Source organism: Numida meleagris, chromosome 3 (assembly GCF_002078875.1).
Source record: "Numida meleagris isolate 19003 breed g44 Domestic line chromosome 3, NumMel1.0, whole genome shotgun sequence".
NCBI lineage: Eukaryota > Metazoa > Chordata > Aves > Galliformes > Numididae > Numida > Numida meleagris.
In genome coordinates, this window is record NC_034411.1 from 14,224,228 (window position 1) to 14,244,777 (window position 20,550).

A 20,550-nucleotide genomic window follows, 5' to 3' on the forward strand; every position below is an offset into this window, starting at 1 on the left:
ATCTAAAGACAATTTAACTTCAAGAGAAAAGCCCTGAACTAGGGGAATTGAAAGGCAAAGTTCCAGCTACTGCCAAAGATAAATAATTTTAAGTTTCTCAATTTCTTATGTTTTCTTTTTTCTCTAAGTTCCTAACTTACATGCAGTTGTGTTGTGCTTTTTGGCACCTCTTATTAAATAAAGCCTTACATCCAACTGTCTTGAGTAAGCACAGAGCAGCTAGGATAATAGGTAAACTTCCTGCAGAATTTTGCTACTGTTTAACAGTGGTTTCACTGAGCATCACTTAGTACCAGGCAGCTACTCTACTAATCGATGTTTTTATTATTGCTGCTGTTAAACAGCACTTACTGCTGTTTATCAGTCAGAAATAACCAGCTCTGTGGGTAGTAAATCACCTGTCCAAATTATTCATAGTCCTCTTAAGTGAGACATATTGTACAAGCAAATACGTTAGCATTTGCACAGTTTATTCTACACACTGTTATCAGCAAGACAGCATTCACCTAGGTCAGCTGCAAGCTAGCTTTCAATAAGGAGTACTTGAAATAGCTGGCAGCACAGCTGTGCTGTATCAGCTAACAACTCACAGGCTTCTCCAATTTTAAGGCAGACTTCGCAGTGCCAAGCTGCCAGGGATGCACTGCTAGCAGTGAGCTAGCACACAGCCAGTTACATGGTGCCTGCAGTGGCTGCAGCCGCAGAAGGCTCAGCAGGCACACCCTGACTTACCCTGAAACTGGGAGGAAGCTCTGGTCATCCCTAGCCCCCATATGGTACAAGATCTGAGTAAATGGCACAGAGAGAAAATTCCACTTTTCATACATAACAGCAGCCTTGAAATAGCACTGTTACACATGACCTCAAAGACAAAACTGTTATTGAGCTAACTGATTAGCAGTGTGTTTTACATGGTCTAGAGATTCAAGATTTAAATGTGCTCTTCAACCAAAAAGAGTGTTCTGTGGAAGCAGCACACACAAAGCACACCTTGAATAAAGATGTGTGCCAGTCTTAACAGAGTCAGATCAATCTCCACAGTAGGAATTCAGGCACTGGAAATCACTTTTCCTTTTAAATGAATGAAGACAAAAACTTAAATCCTTTCTGTCATCATCTCTACTCCTTTCTCCTAGCGCTACTGGCAAGGGGTATGATTCGACATCAGTAGACCTACAATGTCACATACTACAGAACTGAGATGAGAACGTACGTCTGTTACTGGTTTTTCTTGGTAAGTGAAAGATGGACAATGACGTCAAGAAATCAGAATACACTGGAAAACTTACCTCCATGGAAAGATTCATTAGAAGAAGTAATGAACAGTCATTTCCCCTCTGGTGAAGAGCCCTATCTCAGAGAAAATGAAGAAGGAAGCTTGTCTGCCAATAGCACATACACGTGAACACGTACACAAAACAGAGCCAGGAAGAGAAAGTGTCCTAACAGACACAGTCTCCTCTGTTTTGGTGGAATCTGACATCCTCCAGAGCTAACTCTGGATTTTAGTGGCAAAACCTCTGTCTGTCAAGGAGACACAGCTGCACAAAACATCAGAAAAACCTAAAGCCAGGCCACAGTCAGGAGACAATATAACATGCATACCACTGGCAGAGGGTGCCTACTGATTTCATAGACCTTCTAACTGAGCAGAATATTTGGAGGAGAATGGTGATATATAAACAGCATCTGTGTAGTTACCAATGCTCAGATGTTACAGCCAGACATACACAGCGAACCTAAACCTCTTATGATTTATAGCACAAGGTGGTTTGTGTGCCATCCCAGGACTGGGATGTATAATAAAAGATGTCATTAAAGCAAAGAAAATAGGACTGAAAGACAGTTCTCTAGAAAGGACTCTACAGAGGGTCTTCCGTCCACATACACTAACTCTACAACAAAAAGGAAAGCACACTGTACAACTGAGTACAAGGCTGAAGTCTTTGTCACTTCTGCTCTGGGTGATACGAACTGCAAGTGTGCAGAGCCGCTGTACAATATACCAAGACTGCAGATGTAAGCAAAAGCAGGAGAGGAAAGCAAGGTCAAGTATACATTTTTAATGGCAAAAAACCTTAGAGAGAGTAAGGCATGTATTAGTAGAAAACTGAAAGCTATATGGACGTGTATTACTTGTATTTCACAAACTTATCAATCTTAAAAAAAATAAGGGACCAACCCTTTCAAACACATTTATCACACAAAACTGACTACTAGTGGAGTGCATACGATCACAGAGGAAGATCACATTTATAGAGACAGAACATATTTTATTTAAAGATCATCATTTTCAGTGCACTATCTCCTAAAGTGTTTGAGAATAAAAAAAATACAAAAGCATAGTTGGGGTGGGAAACAGCTAGGAGAGGAAGCAGAAGAATCTCAGCTTGCACCACTACAGCAGAGAAGCAATCCTTCAGGCACTCCAAGAGATCAGTTGTCCTCCCAGCAACCAGGCAAGCTCATGTCCTAGAAGCCAATTTTTTGAACTGTGCTAATAATAGGTCAGTCAGCAAAGCTAACGCTGCAGAAATCCAGCCAAGTGTACGTACAAGCTGTAGACATGAACACAGGAGACTTTCTTAATTAAGAAAAAGAAGTGAGACTGAAGATAACTTTATACAAACCACTGTTTTTCCACTTACCACAAGCCCTGCATACATTAACATCAGAAACAGCAAAGTGCACAGTGCTGTACGTTGGAACCACTCCGTACCACGGGCTGAATGAGCAGTAACTGGCTGCTCTCGCCTACCAACAAAGGTTTTCTCTAATAGATGAAGTCAGCACGTGGCAGAACAGGAGGCAAAGCAGCCCCACTGCCAAGTTATGGCAAACCATACCAACAGGTAACCAGGCCTTCTGACTCCCAGCCAGAATCTAATAACATACATTGCTCTTTGTTAAGGCCAAGTATCTACTGATACATTAGATGGTGTTACAACTATGGGAGATGTGAATCATACTAAAGTTTCTACTTCAGGCACAAAGCATTTGAAAGGTTGACATGGATACCCATTAAAGATGCCACTTCAGGGTATGCACACTAGTGGACTTAGCCACCAGTTTTCTTCATCAAAGTATTTAAACTGAAAATTGCAATCCGTTTTCAACAGCCAGATCACAACTGCTGCTGGCACAAATATTCAAGTTTCAGTACATATATTTTTAGATGTTCAACATTTACTTTTAGCTGTAGCCAAAAATTCCTTACTCTCAACTTATTTGAACAGAAGACAACATGGAATCTCACTGTTAAAGCAAAGTCAGAATTCACTCCCAGTAAGACAGCAAAGCTAATATTCTTGCATACCACAAAATGTCTTAGTCTTGTTCTCAGTACTGAGAATTTAAAAACGCCTAAATTTGGATTTCAGAAGGCTGTGGACTGCCTGGAATCACCATTCCTTATTCACATTCTCCTCATTTCAAAAACTGTAAACTGGATCAATATTGTGGATTAAATCCAAGCCTTATTTTCTGTTCCTGCCTTCCTTGCAGTAATAAAGGAGATATTTAGCTATGGGAAATGCTCATTAGAGATCTTCTGTGTTTGATGTAGTACCATTTCCCTAATGGGCCTTGAACAATTTCCATGCTTTGAAAGCAGAGATATTTCCTTTTAAAAATAAAATCAGTCTGATGGGAAGTTGACCTCCATGAAATATTTCCTTCCATTTCACTTCCCTATGGCAATCCCCTAACAGTTTCCTCACCTTCTTCTATTCCACTCACATTCTAATTTTTCTAGCAGTTGTGAAAAACCACAAACTGCAACTTCCAAGTGACTGGGAATCGTTGTTAAGCTCATTCCCCTGCATGATAGGAGTTAATTCTGTAGTAGAGTGCAAGCACATGCATGCAAGTGAACTTTCCAGGACTGCCACTTCATCTGCAATCAGAACTAGCAGCTCAACCTTTGAATGCTTTGCCCTCAACTTCTTCAAGCCAGTGCTAGGGCCCGCAGCCTGAAAACCTCACAGATTAGTTAGGTTATCTATTGCCAATTTGATCTTTATTCTGTTTCTTTCGCACCTGCAACTTCTGTGAAGGAAGAGCTCACTTGTAAGATTTCACCTTCCAGTGTCTGCACTGACCAGCCTAGAGGCTTCAAGTCCCTCAGCACACAGATGCATCCTTGAAGAGATTATCTTCCATTTCTCATTAAAAACTTAACAGCCACACAACTCTGGATGCTAATATTTGCCTGTCATTTTCTTATCTAAAAAATCTGTAGCATGTTCAAGCAATGACGTTCCGGGTCTCAAGTTCCTCACACCATTACAGCAGCTCCTAACATTGCACCTCAACTTATCAACCAAGATGACCACAAAACACAGGCAAAGGCCCAGGTATTTGCCTACAGAATCCCACCTATATGGGCACAGCCCCAGGTCTCTACTTCACATGTTCACTCAGCCATCCACATTGGGTTTTCAAGCCCAAAGATACAGTCACCTCAGGATACACGAGGAGAAAGGACCTTTGAGGCCAGAAAATCCTTCTCCTATTATATACAGAATCACATTGTGCAATCTCATGAAATGAGAAATAGGTGGCTCAAGGTACAGTAGTTTCAGGAGCCCATATTCTGTGACTGAGCTACAGCACATTGGTACCAGTTTTGTCAGTGATGCTTACACATATAAACAGCTCTATCCCTGTCAGGAAAAAAAAAATGAGACGCTGCTCATTCCCTTGAAAGCCCTAACACTGCCATGATTAAGAAGGTGCACAGGTTGAGCCTCTCTGCCTTCAGATATTCCACACCTGATTGTCTCGGCAAGGCAGAGCTAGGAGAAATGCCCAGCTGCAGGTTCTTCTGCACCACTGTGGACTCATCATCCCACCTCTCAAAGACACTTAATAGCATGCGCCATTAATTCTGTATCTTCTCCTCTGCAGCAGGGACTCCTTCCTGCTAAACCATTGGGTTTGGTGGTGCTATCACTAACTGCAGCCACCAAAGGAGGGAAACTTCAGCCACATCCCTTCCTACCAAGCACATCAGCACTTAAAGCAGTTTCTCAACAGAAATTCTGTTGGACAAATGAGGACATCAGCCAATTACAACAGCTCTTCTGTGGAAGGCAGACTAGAAATCATTGTTAACTCCCCTAGAGTGGGTACCTATGTCAAGTTTCACTACGCTGTTAGGCAGCTTCTCATTTCATATGGATGCAACTAGGCCTCCACCCTCCACATTTTCAGCTTGCTGCCATGCCAGCAAGGTTACCTACCTTCACACTTGAAAAAAGGCAACACTTGCTAGTAGGATGAAGATGTGGGCACATCACACCATCTTCCTCTGACTTTTAAAAACCTGAAGAGCTCCACCTCAAAAAGAATTAGATGTTTTGCTCATTTTACTCGCTTTTTTTTTTTTTTAAGACAACATCAGAGCAGCAGAGTCAATAGGTAACTTCTAACATCCATCTGACTGCATAGCACAAATTCCAGCTAAGGGATGCAAAAAAAATTATTGCATCAACAGGCCAAAAATACATACTTCTGGTCCTATTCTGCCTATTCATCCACCGATACACTCATAAACAGAAATCACTGTCCTTCTCTAGCTGTGCTAGCAGCCTAATCACACCAAACACTTCCAGCATCTTCTCATTTCCTGAGAAATGTTTTTTGTTATTACTGATTTTTACTCTAGTAGACTTTCTCTTCACCTGGTTGAGTTTCAATTTATCTTTCTTCAACACTCATGAATAAGAACAAATGAAAGAAGTGACATTCTGTTTTCAAAGTAGCAGCAAGGAATTGAGATGTGTTTTACTCAGGTCATAAAAATACAGCACAATGAATATTGTCTGGTTTTCCTACAGTTACAAGAAGCATTACTGAAACAATAAGGTATGTAAGAGATACTAGATTATCACATCAATTTTTCATTTTTAAAGAATAATTAATATAAAATCAGCCAGCACTCTGCATACAGGTGAAGCATATATTCCAGAACCTTCATCAAAAAAAGACCTTACTACTGAAAACTACAATTTAAATCAGAAATTGTCCTACCATCTGTTTAAAATGAAATGTTTTTAATTCCCTCATTATCAGGAAAAATACAGCAAAATGCTAGGTATGACACTACTCTGAAGTACTATCTTTACTGATGACAGCAAAATATACTTAGATATGCAAACACACAGTGAGCATATCAAACTGCAGGATACCGCATCACTCCTGTCAAATTGCAAGATCAGAGCTTCAGTGGACTTTCTTAACAGACCTTCACTGCAGCTGAGACCACATTGAGATAGGTAGTGAAGGTGAGCCTAGCACGTAAAATCAAAGAGAAACGGCACATGATCAGAAGAATGCATTTGCATTGTAGGCTACTGTTTACTCTGCTGATAAAGTTATTTAAATGCAAAAATAGGACCAGCCACTTAATACAAAACCTGTTAATATCCAAAAGTAGCTGTACTGGGCCTGGGTACCTGGCAGAACACACCTTTGCCAGTTCAAACATATTCAAATGGTCAAAACATACATAGCCATGAAGGAAAGAAGCAAGGCAGATGGATGCATATCTTCCACTGAAGGAATTTTGAGTAGTTCACTGTTTGCCTTGCCTGAAGCTGTCAGATGCAGGAAGGGAAATGCTAACATTCATCCTATACACAAGAAGTAATGCATATCCTTATCAGTCTAAAGGACTCTCCGGATACAATGCTAGAGACCAGACACCATGTATTGTTTTTTTCTCTGCAGAGAGAAAACAAGAAAACCATGCATGACACAGCTCAGCAAGTTAAGAGGAAGTTGCACAGGTACAACCAGCAGTGTTAAATAAATATTTAACAAGGGGAATAACTTTTATGTATTTTATATCTATTTTTTGCTTGTTTGTTTTAAGATAACTTCACTGACAAAGCAACAGGAGCCAATGGAGCTAGATCTCCAATTTAAAAGCCACATCACTGTTCAGGCAGTAATTTACTATTTTGTTGAGTGTCTGGTAAACAGGACAACGAAATGGCTGGAAAGACAACTGCCACTTATGCCTCATCTCCCCATCCATATGCAGTGATTGCCCAGGAAAATGCATCAGACGATATATGCTCACAAGCACTCTTCTCACAGTTCATCTCTATGTTGATTCAAGACCAATCCATCCATATTCAGAAAGCAACAGGCCTGGTTATGACAAAAGCCAGCTGCTTCAAAAATAATAACTAGGTAAAAACAGGGAAAGCAATCACAGAGAGGCTCTGTTCTTCTGATACTATTTCTTCAAGTTGTTCCACTGTCATCACAGGATCACCACTTACACAAAGAAGGAAATGAAGAGAATTTCCCATACAATCTCATTTTTAAATATATTTGTAATTACACAATAAATCCAGCCGTTTTCTGCAACAGCAGAAAGTAGCATTTCCTTCCCAGTCCTTGCAGTGTCAGCACCCCACTAGAAATATTTACTCTTTAACTAGATGCTGTTATAATGGGGTGTAGAAATGAGCTTTACCTACTTGTCATGAATTATTAACCAGAAAAATCCCTTTTGTCGCCCTTCGCAGAGACTTGATTTGCAAGATTAAAAATCAAACTGACACTTAACGTCTCTTGTATAAATACCCAACCTTTTAAAAAATGCTCTGGGCATTATAAATACATTTTTTCATGAATATGAGAACAACAATTCTATAAATAGCTATTCTTCACAAAATTGCTTCAAGACATTGTTTTTACAGACAACAGTAGGAAACTGAAGTAGGTCTCAGTGCCAAATATATTAAAAGTTAAATAAACTCTCCAATCAATTCTGGTTTTCCATTTATTATTACAAAGTTTGCCATTATTTTTCAACTTAAAAATTAGTTTATGCAAGGGAAGGAACAAATCAGCAGACTATGCTGTGTTTTGGTACAGCTACCGGGTTGGTATAAATCAGTCATATCCTTCAGCTTCTTTGGGAATCCACTTTCCATCTTTGGACAGTAATTTCACAACACTGGACTGTCAATGCATGAACATGCTATTAACCAGCACCACCTTGTACAAGGACAAAGTGAGGCGAGATTTTTACTGCAACTCCACAATATGACTTCCAAACACACTGAATCAAAACTGTGCTCCATCTCCTCTAAAAATCAAACATAGGAAAATAAGTATGATCTAATGTAACAGTAAACTGACTGTACAGTCTGCACATTCAATGTTTGCTATCTCCTCAAGTAATTTATGCATTGGTATCTAAACATAAAATCAGCAAGAACTTATGAAAAACAGCTACACAATGAAAAAAATGAGTTTCCATCGGAAGAATAGCACAAGTATGTGTTTAGTCATCTTGGCATATACTTCAAGTCCAAAGCTCCAACACCACCAGGTTTTCAACAGGCAACCGGTACAAGGACTTTATAAGTACTTGAATCTGTAGAAAACTTATTTTGTTTCAAGTTGTCATACAGCATTTTGCTCTAACAATTGCAACAGTAATTTGACATTATATGTTTCATAAGCTTTACGAAACAAACTGCATCCAATTAGTGGGGGTACCGATGCTTTAACCCTGCTGCTGCTCCACAGTCTCCAACAAATGGAAGTGCAACAGTGCTGATTTCAAGGAGTGACACAAATGTGAAAGTGGAGTAAAACAGATGAATCAAGCCATGATCTTCCCAACAGCTCCACAGCCATAATAGTGATCTAAGCAAGCTGGAATGTTTTTAAAAGAAAGTAAGTGTCCAGTCCAGTGAGGATTAGTAAGAATTTAGTGACATGTCCTAGCAGGCATGGCCAGGGAGCAGCATAGCACGAGGAAGAATTCAAAGGGAGCTCTGGCCTTTGGGTATTCCAAGGCTGTCATGCACCACAGCCATCATCCTCAGTGTATGGAAGGCAAAACAGAAATCACAACTATGAAATGAAACAGCGTGCTAAATTGATCCTTGCCTGTAAACTAAAAAAAAATTTACATCTCATTGGCCATCAGACCATTAACACGACTGCATATGACCAGTGTACAGCAGAACTCCAGATTTTCACTCTTATCTCCATGTTTTATGCGCTAGGGATGGGCCACAGGGCTGTTTATATTTGCTCCCCAGAAGAGCAAAGGAACATAGTAGACAAGCATTGCATCAGCCTATGTCAGAACTGGCATGCAAAACCTCCTAACTCCTGCCCATCACACCAATGGAAACAGAAACAACCATTCTGGAATAGGAATCTTTCCCTCTTACCTTATTTTGATCTGTCCAGTAAAAGAAAAATCCCTGTGGATCTGTTTTGAGTATAATTGGAGTCACAACAGTTGAGTCCTAGATGAAAAAAATAAATAACACGTCAGCACACAGAACACGTAATTATGCACTAGCAACTTTGCCACCCACGTTAATGAATTACAATACTACCCTGAAGGTATCCCTTGCAAGATGTCACTAGAAGATTTAGTATCACCTGCCTAATTTCCATTTTCCTGATATAATGTATTTCCATTAGTTAGGAGACAGCACTAAGCAACTCCAAACCTATCAACACATGGAGTTATTCCAGAAAAGCTATAAATGGAGTTAAACAGGCGTAACATACTGTCAAACTAGAGTCCATATAATAAAGTACTATAGTTATCAGAAGTCTGATCTGAATCCAAATTAAGTTCTATATATAGACAAAGCTAAATGCCTACAAGCTTTATTTAACATCTAAAGTCTGAATTTGCCTAGAAAACCCAAAATAGTATCTACTACACTACAGTAAGACTTCCATCAATTACTGTATTTAAAACAAAAAAAACACCACAACAATCCTACTCTGATGGTTTTAGTAATGGAAGTATACATATACTTCCCCCAGATCAACTAAAAACCTGTTTGCTATGGTAAGATACATAGTTTGGGTCATCTGAAAACAAGCGCCTTTGTAAATGCTAACATTAAGGAGACCTGGTTTTCTACATACATGTCTTCTGACTGGCACCTGGCCCAGGAGACACAGGCTCGAACTGAAGCCTTTCCCACATGTGGGTGCTCATTACATCTCTCACCCACTGGGATTCCCTGATGCCTAACAATAATTGAAATCTGTGTAGCCTGGTCCTAACAGGATTCCTGCTATCCCTCCTCTACCATTTTTCATGACATCTGTAAAAACGCTGTAGTCTTGAGATCCCTACCTTTTTGCTACATTCAACTAGAAAGTTATGGAGAGCGCGCACAAAAGAGGAGGAAGATGGGCAGTGAAAAACAGCTTATGCCTTATCTCCACAGGAAACCTGACTAAATACCTCCTCAAACGGATGCATGTTTCTGTTGAAGCATTACAGGTATTTTACAGCTTTAGCATCCACCTACTTCCAAAGCAGCATTATGTGAGGTCAGCCTAAATTCCTTTGAGAAAAACAAAAAACAAGCTCTAACACATTCAGATCAAAATCAAATGTATTTAATAATGGAGGTTTTTTGTGGGTTTGTTTTTGTTTGTTTTTGTAGTAGCAGTGGAGTTTGTTGGTGTTGTTTACCGGGGGGGGGGGGGGGGGGAGGAGCACTTTAAGCTCAAATAAAATTGTTGGAGGTGGCAGTACCATAAACAAAGACTAATATATTAAAAGTCATTTCTGAGGCAGAAAGACAACTTTTCTATATTATGCTATCAGTACAGTCCTTTGTGACGGAGTAACAAACTCCCAATAACGGGCATTCATGAAACAGAGAAGTAGAGTTTTTTTCTCAGCATAAGAGAAATACAAACAGAAAGCAAACTCTACACCAGGAAGAAATGTAAATTCAAACTTCTAAGTGAGTGCGCAAATCCTCTTTGTTACTGGAAGATCTAGACTGGGGATTAACTGTGCCCCAGCACAGCAATACCCCACATGGCTCCACTTGAGCTTTCAGAGGCCGGGAACAAGTGCAGCTGTCCCAGGCGGTGCTGTGGGCCTCGTCCCAGATGGGATCAAGGCTGTGCACACAGCACCACTGATGCTGTTCTGAGATAACTCTCCCTTTTCACCCTATTTCATATTTCCTGCTTCATGTTCCACGCAGTCTATGCATAACTATGTAAAATAAGGAAAGAATAAGACTACAAGCGTCCTTCTGCAATGTCACAAGACATATACACCCAGGGGAGACAGAAGCAATGGGAAACAGACAGGCATGAAGAGATTATGTCTAAGATTAATCAGCTGTGGTGGTTTATCGTTTCAAATCAGCTGCTTCAGCCCCAAAGCTGTTTGGATTTGTCTGTGCTGATGACATATAGCTGTCAAAGTAATACTTTCCTAGATGTGGGCTGTAAGGTTTCAACTATAATCAGACTCAAAAAAGTGGAGACTGCGGGAAGAGCTAAGTATCTTTGAGGTGACATAAAGGAAGCCCCATCATGATAAGGATAATGCTGAGTTAATTTAAGATCCACCATGCTCCAGAAAGATTTAATATTAAAAGCAACTATAGAAAAGCAGCCATACATTACGTCTGTTTTCTAAATTAACTACACTACTCTGACATTAAGCAGGACATAATTAACACACAGATGAACACAAGAACCTCACTCCGTCACACTACACAAACACAGGATCAGAGAATAACTTTGTACATGTGACTCTGTGTACTTAAGTCTTAGGAAGCCTTCCACACAGTTAACAGCAGCAATAAAAGTCATGTGCAGAATGCTTTACATCTTCTAAAAGATAACTGCTAAGACTTCTGAAGTCCCTGCCACTAGGAGCCGGACTACTGAGTTCTGGGAACAGAATGGAAATAAGCCCCTCGAGTCAGGCCTGCAAGTTGTGCCGCCTGCTCCACATGAACACAGCAAACTTAGTCACCTGGAAGAGGTCTGTGGCTTTTATGTTGCTCTGCAACCAGGGATGGCAAAGCTGGGCAACGATCAAAAAGGTACACTGAAAATAAAAAACTTTACATACTTCACACTCAAGACAAAGAGTGCTTCAAGGTTTTGAATTAGAAACTTATTTCAGATGACAGTTATTTGGTACGTTTCTTTACAAAAACATTCTACTATCTGGAAAGAAATGCCATTTGTTACCAGAAGACACACCTGCATCCTGGAGTCTATTCATTTTATTATCCCACCCGAAGAGCTGACCTATCTCATCACTCCCCTGAACAGTTACCAAACATATACAACTCTTCAGGTGAGGGTAACAGACAGGACAAGTGATCTGCACTACCTCTCAGCCCTTCATCCTCTCAAGCTGTAAAAAACAGCGGGTTGAGGAGGAATGCCTTGAAGGACAAACAGATAAGGAGCAGAAGTCAATTTCTTCCCTAACCCATTCAGATCCAGAACATGAAAACAAAACAGGGGGAAAAAAAGTAGTGTTGTACATCTCCTGATTCTTGTGACATCTGCAAGTATATAAGGAAAGAAGAAGGTAACTAAGGCAAGAATCAAATGTGATCAGACAGAGAAGAGAAAAACCAGAGCACTGCAGTCAGTGAAAATGACTGCAAGTTCTCAGGTTTTTTTTGTTCTTTTTTTTTTTTTTTTAAATGCCACCCACATGTGCTTCTACCAAGCAGGGGCTTGATTTCTGGCTGACTGGCACTGCAAATTCCTTAAACAGAAAGATTTCCAGTGGTCCTATCCTGACAGTCTCACTGTGCTGCATACTGCGCTAGCCTGAATTCAAGTGAGCAATTTTTTAAATGAGTATTTATATTGACCTCCTAACTTTTTTTTTTTGAAACTTTGGGCCAGTTCTCTGCCAACTTCACAGCCTCAAATAAGTAATGTGGTTTGTTCTATACTATTTCTGTTCAGTTGCCTCCTTAACTGACTGCACAGCTTCATATCCTGCAACAGTAATATTCTTTATTTTATACTTTTAAACAAAGAGGTTTCAAAATGACAGAGAACTCAGGATACCTACCTCCTAAGCATTGTAGAACATGGGCATAAGAGATCAATGTGCAAATGTGCAGCAACCAGCTAATTAAGGTCTAATTTCAGGTGTAAACCTAAGCCACACCCAACATCAGTGAGCAAAAAGTGCCACCTCCACTTTAATAGTACCAACCACCAACTCTCTGTACTTCATTCATTATTTACTAAGGCAGATGTACATACTATTGCCACCAGGTTTTATGCCAAGCACAAATCAGTGTTAAAATGCTCAGAGAATGTCAATGGCATACCTGTGATGCAAATATTGAATCAATCCCATCATAAATGATAAGTTTCTAATGGATCCTACAAGTGGTTTACAAGGAAATGAAATGCTGCGTGTATCTTCTCAACTGTGCAATCACAAATCAGATGAGTCTGTTTCAATAAACCATGCAGATACTGATAATGTTCCCTATAAACACTTTAGTCAAAATCCGTATCAACAGATCTTTAAAAGAAAAGCAAGCAACTTTTATGATCAGCTCTTACTACAGATGGGGCTCACAGCACTGCCTTATTAACCCCAACAATTTCCTTCTTCAGTCTGACAGCTGAACTTCCAACAAGGGAGGGAGAAACTGCCTACTCCCTGGTTACGTCGTAAAGGAACGGCCTGCTAAAACAGAAAGCTGGAGAAGGTGAAACGAGAGCTGGAGGTTGGAAGCAGGACAGGAAATCAAAAATGGAATGCAGTTACAAAGTAGGACTGGACACAGGACTAAAAGTGAATGTCACGGCTTGTAAATTGAAATCCCACTTGCTTAACAGGGACACATAGGGAAATAATCTTCACCATTAGAGTGGTTAAACCCTGGAGCAACTGTGCTGATGGCACGGCATGACAGGAGCCAGCACTCTGGTAATTAAGACTAACTTCCTGCAATTTTAAAAAAGCTACCTCAAGCAGGATTTGTTTCTTAGAAGCAGACAACCCCTGCCTCCTTTCTCAAGGTGTCCATGGTCTTGGGCTAATTACAGCCTTATTTCATGTAGTTTCCATTTGTCCTTATTTGTTGTAGGTGTTAAAAATTATGCAGTCAAGAAGAAAGGAATAAAGAAAGGTACGTAGCCAAATGCCAACTGGGATGATATTATCTCTGCCAGACAGCTCTTATGTGATGATGAGCAAGTAATTTAAACCAAACTGTCCATAGGCATAAATGCTGTATTCTGATTTGAGGGAAAACCAGAATTGAACATCCACATTTCATTATCTAAGTTATAGAGATGCTGAGCCCAAATTCATCTGAACTCACTGGGGAGTCATTCTGAACATCTGACTGCATGATATGATGCAGTCTGAAAATTAGGTCCAAGGTATCTAATCACAAATTAAAAATTAGTAGTTTTTAATGTTGATCTTTTTTTTTTAACCTAAAGCAGTACAATTGGGAACACATTTTGTCATCTAATGGTTCTTGTGAAAATAGATTAAGAGGTGCTTATGAAGCATTTACTTTATAACACATAAAAGACTCCACAATGATTTTTTTTTTTTTACTAAAAAAGGCTGCGGTGAAATAGTTTGAAGCACTCAAACATTCAAGTCAAGAATACATACAGCATGCATACAGTAGACAACTTCAATTCACTGTTAACTTCCATTTCACATAGAATTCACATTTACTTACAAGAGCTGTGTTCCAATTTTCACTTTCCTTAATATTTAGCAACTCTCCAAATGCTCAGACTCTACAATAACAGATATTATCTGCAGCCTAAACCACGTGAAGGCTTCTACAGGTCTTTTGTGGTACACATCTATTCAATCTGCAGGATACATGCTTTCCTCTTTATGAAATGTTTAATATTAAGGAATTTTAAACAATCCGATAATTACCCATGTTGCAAACAACCCAAACCACAACTTCTATTCGTTCAGGTTAAATATTTTAGATAGCACAGACGCAGTACTTGTTTACTACATGAAGATGATCAACAAAGAACGGAAAACCAATGAAAAATCTGAAGTGTTTGACTAACTTCTCCCCTCCAGGCTGAAAACATTCAGAAAAAATAAACTGTTCTCAGTTTATTGTTTTAGTTTTAAATACAGAGAACAATGGTTGCTTATTTTTCACAGTCTCTGTAATATACTGCAGAGAAAGACTTGTGCTGAGTTTAAAAAATACAGAGGGGGAAAAAAAAAAAAAGCTATATGAGCATCAACATCTTCAAGTCCTTCTGAAAATTTCTGGTCTTCTTTTTGCTGTTTGTTCTCAGCTTATCCATAACAACGACACTTGGACGTTACATCTCCTTTAAACTTCCAAGTAAATGTATCCCACATCCCAGATAATGTTCTTCAAGAGATTCCAAACAAATAAAACCAGACAATGCCACATAGCACTCATCATCTGAACTCAACATTTGTAAAGACAATGAAGTGCTCTAAGAGAAATAAGGTATTAAAATAGAACTTAGAAGAGCTGGGCTCATTTTTGCTTCTCACTGGTACAGCTGCTGTTGCAGCCACTAACCAATACTACTGATCAGTAAGTTTGTTTCAGTAACTAAAGATTTCCTTTAAAAAAAGGGAATCACATCCCTCAATTTAGGTAGCTTTACATTACCTTACTGTAATAGTTAACTTGCAATTAAAAGTAAATAGCATAAGCCACAGAGAAACCAGTCAAATTCTTTATGTAAAGTACATATTATCACCAGGGAAGATAAGAAAGCCTTTAAGCAAGAGCTGAAAACAAACCTATTTTTGAATATACACCATCATATTAACTTGCTTCAGTATGCCAATTACTGCATTTAGAAAACTTCACTTCAACTGTGCCGCTGAGCTCTTTGTTAACTCAGTTACATCCATCTTATTCCCACCACAAAAAGATGACACAGCCAAGGCAGGTCTGAGCCCCTCCAGGCTTCATTCAGATCAGTGCTGAAGAAGTCTTTTGTACTTGGGTTTCACCGATCTCCTCAGCTAGCAACATATCTACATTAAACTCAACCACCTACAGGAAAGCTTCACCCATAGACTTAATGGCAGCTTTTTTATTTATTCATTTTAAACTGTTTTAAAACTCATCAGTAACAGCTATTACAACCCTTGGTTTCACTACAGCTGAACGAATCAAGCCAGCTCTTCCTCGAGCCTTCCCCCTCTCTCATAGTTGTTGCTTCCCTCTATGATCAGCAGAGCACATCTGTTTAAACACCAGACCAATACTTAAGAAATCCACTGTCTCTTTATGGTAGTAAAGGAGAAGTGGTTATAAAATCCCAAAAGAAGGCAGCATGAAGAAACACAATTCGAAGAAGCTTGGCAAACTGGTACCATAAGCCAGACACGCACTCGCATGCATCCCCAAAAAGCCCTATGAAGCCAGTCACTTTTGTCTTTCACTCATTCAAACTTCAGCTATTTCTCTACATTACCTTGTGAATCCAATCCAGATATCAAGAACAATAACTCCAAAATGTGTTTTCTTGACTATAAGACTGTTATAGATTAAAAGAGAAATACTGTGAGGAAAAGCAAAATAATAGAATAACAGTCATCAGCTGGATTTTAGTGCTTTACATTCTGATCCAAAATTGAATTTGTAAAGAATCTAGAGGGTATTACATGGCTGAATGTAAGTGATATTATAAGCAGTGCCAGTGCACAAAAATGTGACTTGAATTGCAAAGCCAAAACTTTTTAATTGTCTCTGATGTTTTTACAATTCAGAAACTGAAAATGGTCTGAAGAGGAAATGGAATGTCAAGGTTCCTCAACTGCCTGCCTTCCACCTGCCTGTATTTAACCTTGGAAGGCTGACGTAACCTCTTCCTCTCCTCTGCCAGGATCTTAGCAAAGCTCAGATCAGGCTTTTCTCTTCCCACTTGGACTACCTTTGTGCTTGGGGGCGAGGGGGAAAGGGGAGACGCAGACACTGGATGCTCCCATACAGTGTGTAGCACGCTTCCCTGCTCTTCCCTCAGAGAGGACACTCATGTAACAACATCAGAACCACAGCTGTGTACCAGCAGCCTCAGAGTTACCAATTAGGCACAGAGCTACCACAACCTCATGATGGGGTGTCCATGGGTGGATCTGTTTCAAGTCTGAACCACTGCTGCTTTTCTCAGATGCATTCTGCATAGCACCCTTCCAAAAGCTACCAAACGCATTCTTTAACAACTATTACTCTATACACCAAGAAATTCCTTACACGCCTCTCATGCCCTGGTTAAAATTCTTTCTGCATTCTCATTTTTAAAAGCACTATTTTTCAGGGGTTTAATTTATATCAGCTGAAAAAATTTTGCTCTGGGCTGAAACTTGGTACAAGTCATAGGAATGGACAAAAAACTCCTCTGCTTTATGAGAAGTGAAGAAAAATCAATAGAGCCATCTGCAAAACAAGACAGCAAGAAAGTGTACTAAAAGGGTATGCCAACAACAGAAATGCAGAAGGATTGGACTCCCATTCATTCTTTGAAGCCGCAAATACAAAATGGTGAGCAATAAACACCAGTACGTGAGCCCAGCTTTTCTGTACAGCCCTGTGAGCACAGCATACCCAAAGCACTCATTATGGTCAGTTCCATTTCACTGCTACATTTTGTAGTCTACTATTTCTCATTCCAGGCTGTTGTTTCACTCAGAGATTGGTGCATGTGTACTTGCACAACAGACCACAGAAGTTCAGATTAATGAACATCCTTATTTAGAATTCTATAAGCAGATTCAACTGATAGAAAACAAATACTCTGAAGTAGTTACTGGCTACTCAATGACAAACACTTTTCAAATTCACTAGATGTGCATTGGTCTAAAGACCTTACAGCCAGAACGCCAAAGGAGATTAATTTCCCTTGAAGTCTGATTTTGTGATGCTTTCACTGCTGAGAAAAAAACACCATGAGCAAAACATAAGAGGACTGGGAGGGGACTTGCATACGTATACACACAGTACATGGTCAACAATGAGTTAATGCAAGTATTCTGCATCACACAGGTGTGGCTCAATACACATCAATTTCCACAAGCGCCCTGAATTAGATGATAAAAGCACTCCCTCAACGGAACAGAACTCCCTCAGTAACACATCCTAGGTAATATTCATGTGACACTCAGTATCACCTTTAAGCTGAATGGTACACTTCTTGGCACAATTTTAGCCCCATTTTATTACTGTAACATTGACATTCAAAATTGCAGATCCTCTCCCATTCAGCCTATAGCATACAGAATTTGAAGGAGGTGCTCTCCATGCTCAGTGGACATTCCGTGGCTATTCCATATGTGCAGTATGATGCTCTGGAAATTGCAGGCAAATAATTTCAACTGTTGCCTAATTGCTCAGTGTCCCAGTCTGGAGACATAAATTACCATTCGCTTGACCTCCACATTTATCTGTGTAAACATCTTGGTAGCTTACCAAAAATAAAGCAACTACAATGGCAAAGGCTGAGGTTATTTTGCCTATGTATTAATGAAAAAAAAAAAAACAGACTAAAGGAAGACGTTCTATCTTTCTGACTATCAGATAAGTCATTCAAGCTTAGTTCCATCTATCTTCTGAACAATCATAACCTGTTTCAAAGCACTGTTTATTACCATGGACAAGGTCAGATTGCTGAGTTTATTAGAAAGGTATCAGCCTTTTCTTGTAAATAAAATTCCACTCTACTATTTGTTCACTTCTTTGATGTTCTTTCCTTCCTTGAAAGCATTTGTCACAGGTTTATAGAGGTCAGGCTCACACATTTGGCTGCCGGACAGGCTGAGAGCAATGGCAAAACCGCAATACATAGCAGAACAAGAACAGTCATCAGACACACGCACTGCTCCTTCTCTCTCCTTCTCTGTTGTCCCTCCAGTTGCTGTTAATATGTGAAAGCTGTGTTACATCCCTCAAGTTAACCTCAACAATTCTCACAACATTCAAACTGTCCAGTGAATGTTGCCAGTCTGCCTTCCCATCTGCTCCTCCTCCTCACTGTGCCGCTCTGTTTCTATGTACCCATCACAGGCAGACTTTTGGGCATGCACTCCTCGCACAACTGGGACACAAACACCCAACCTCATATTGGAGGCACAGTACTGCAAGAGCAAAGCCAGCAAAGGACCCATCCTTTCTATCTTCCTTTTTCACTACAGAAGGTTCTTACTTTCATGGTCTGACAAAAAGAAAGCTGACCAGAGAAGGGCTCCCTTTCTCTGAAAGCGTCCCAAGCATAGCCTGCAAAGGAAGGCAGAACAGCTGCCCAACTGAAGGGAAAGCAACAACCACGCTCTCTACGTGAAGCAATGCAAATGAAAAGTGACAGGAAGCAGCAAGGGGAAAGCAGGTGCGATTTTGAGGCAGATCTCGTGTCCCAGATAACCAAGGAAGGAGAGGGGCAGGAGTACTCGACCTGAGGGATAGCGCGCCCAGAGTTGGGCAACACCACCAGGCCAGGGAAGGCAACGGGAAAGGCAGAAAGAGAGAGAACAGGTTGAAACAACCACGTTACAGCCACAGAGAAGGAAACGTGCAGAATAAAACAAGGAAAGCGAGGAGGACGCTCACAAAAGGAGCCAGCTCGAGCACCACTCGCACCGGCCAGGGGACGCGAGCGCAGAACAGACTTCAATCTTCGGAGAAAGTTTGGGCGCACGAGGCTGCCGCTTCAGCAGCGCCCCCCGGTGCGGCACGGACCCCGCGAGGCGACGGCCCGCCCGGCCAAGAGCCCCGGCCGTGCCGAGCGGCTGCTAGCTCCCGCCACCTCTACCTGCCCCGCTCAGCGGGCACGGTGCCCGTGGGGCGGCCCGGCCGGGCCGTCCACCGGCCCGTAGGAGCCAGAGCCTCCCTCCCGCCCGCCCCACGCCGTGCCCGCTACGGACCCGCGCCGTGCCCGGGGCCGCTCAGCCCGAGCGGCGAAGCTACTCACATCGTCCCACTTGACGAATTTGATGCCTTTCTTCAGCGTGTCGGAGACGCAGACGGGCTTGAGCTGCAAAGCGTGCACCCCTGGCTGTGCCCCGGCCATCTGCACCGCATTTACGCGCTCGCCCCGGAGCGGAGAAGCCGCGAGAGTCGGCGGCCGCCTCGGGAGGGACGGCGGGGCGCCGGAAACAGCCCTGGGAGGGAGGCCGGGAGCCGCGCGCGGCGCGCCTGGCGCGGGCAGAGGAGCGGCTGCCGAGCCGGAGAAGGAGAGGCTTCACTAGCGCCCGAGGAGGGACCCGGCACGGCGGCGGCCAGGGCGAACCATGCGGCGGCACATCCCCTATATACCGCCGGTCGCCGCCACGCACACGCCCGCCCGCTCTCACACGCGCAGGCAGGGCACGGCGCGAGCGGCGCTGCCCGCTCCCCGCCCGCCCCTCCTCCGCCTAGCTCGGCCCCCGAGGTTCCCCCGCGCGAGGTCAGCGCGCCGCGCCGGCAGCGCTGCGGCGCCACCTGCCGGCCGCGGCGAGGAGGGAGCGGCGCCGCCGCGGGACCCGCCGCGGGGCCGGGCCGGGTCGGGGGGCGCAGCGGGACGTCCGTGCCGGCCTCGGGCTGCTCTCAGTGGGGCCGCCCGGCCGAGCCGTGCCGCCCCGCGGAGCGCAGGCCGGCCGGCCCCCGGGATACAGCGGGCGGCAGCTGCCCTCCGCCTGGCAGTGCCCGGGCCTGCGCCCCGGGCCGAGGCCTAGGCTGGCTCCGATCCCGGGGCGGCCCGCGGGGGAGCGTGTGGCCGGAGGGA

General features: G+C 42.1%; 1 protein-coding gene across 4 annotated transcripts in view; it reads right to left on the reverse strand.

The window, feature by feature from the left end:
* Window positions 1-20,178, reverse strand: part of PLCB1 (phospholipase C beta 1) — a 389,735-nt gene extending 369,557 nt beyond the window's left edge. For all 4 annotated transcript variants that reach the window (XM_021392475.1, XM_021392477.1, XM_021392478.1 and 1 more), the window contains exons 1-2: window positions 19,759-20,178; window positions 9,210-9,287 (exon numbers count right to left, since the gene is read on the reverse strand). In XM_021392475.1, the coding sequence (XP_021248150.1) occupies window positions 9,210-9,287; window positions 19,759-19,857 (177 nt within the window). In that variant the 5' untranslated portion in view covers window positions 19,858-20,178. The remainder of the gene's footprint in view (window positions 1-9,209; window positions 9,288-19,758) is intronic.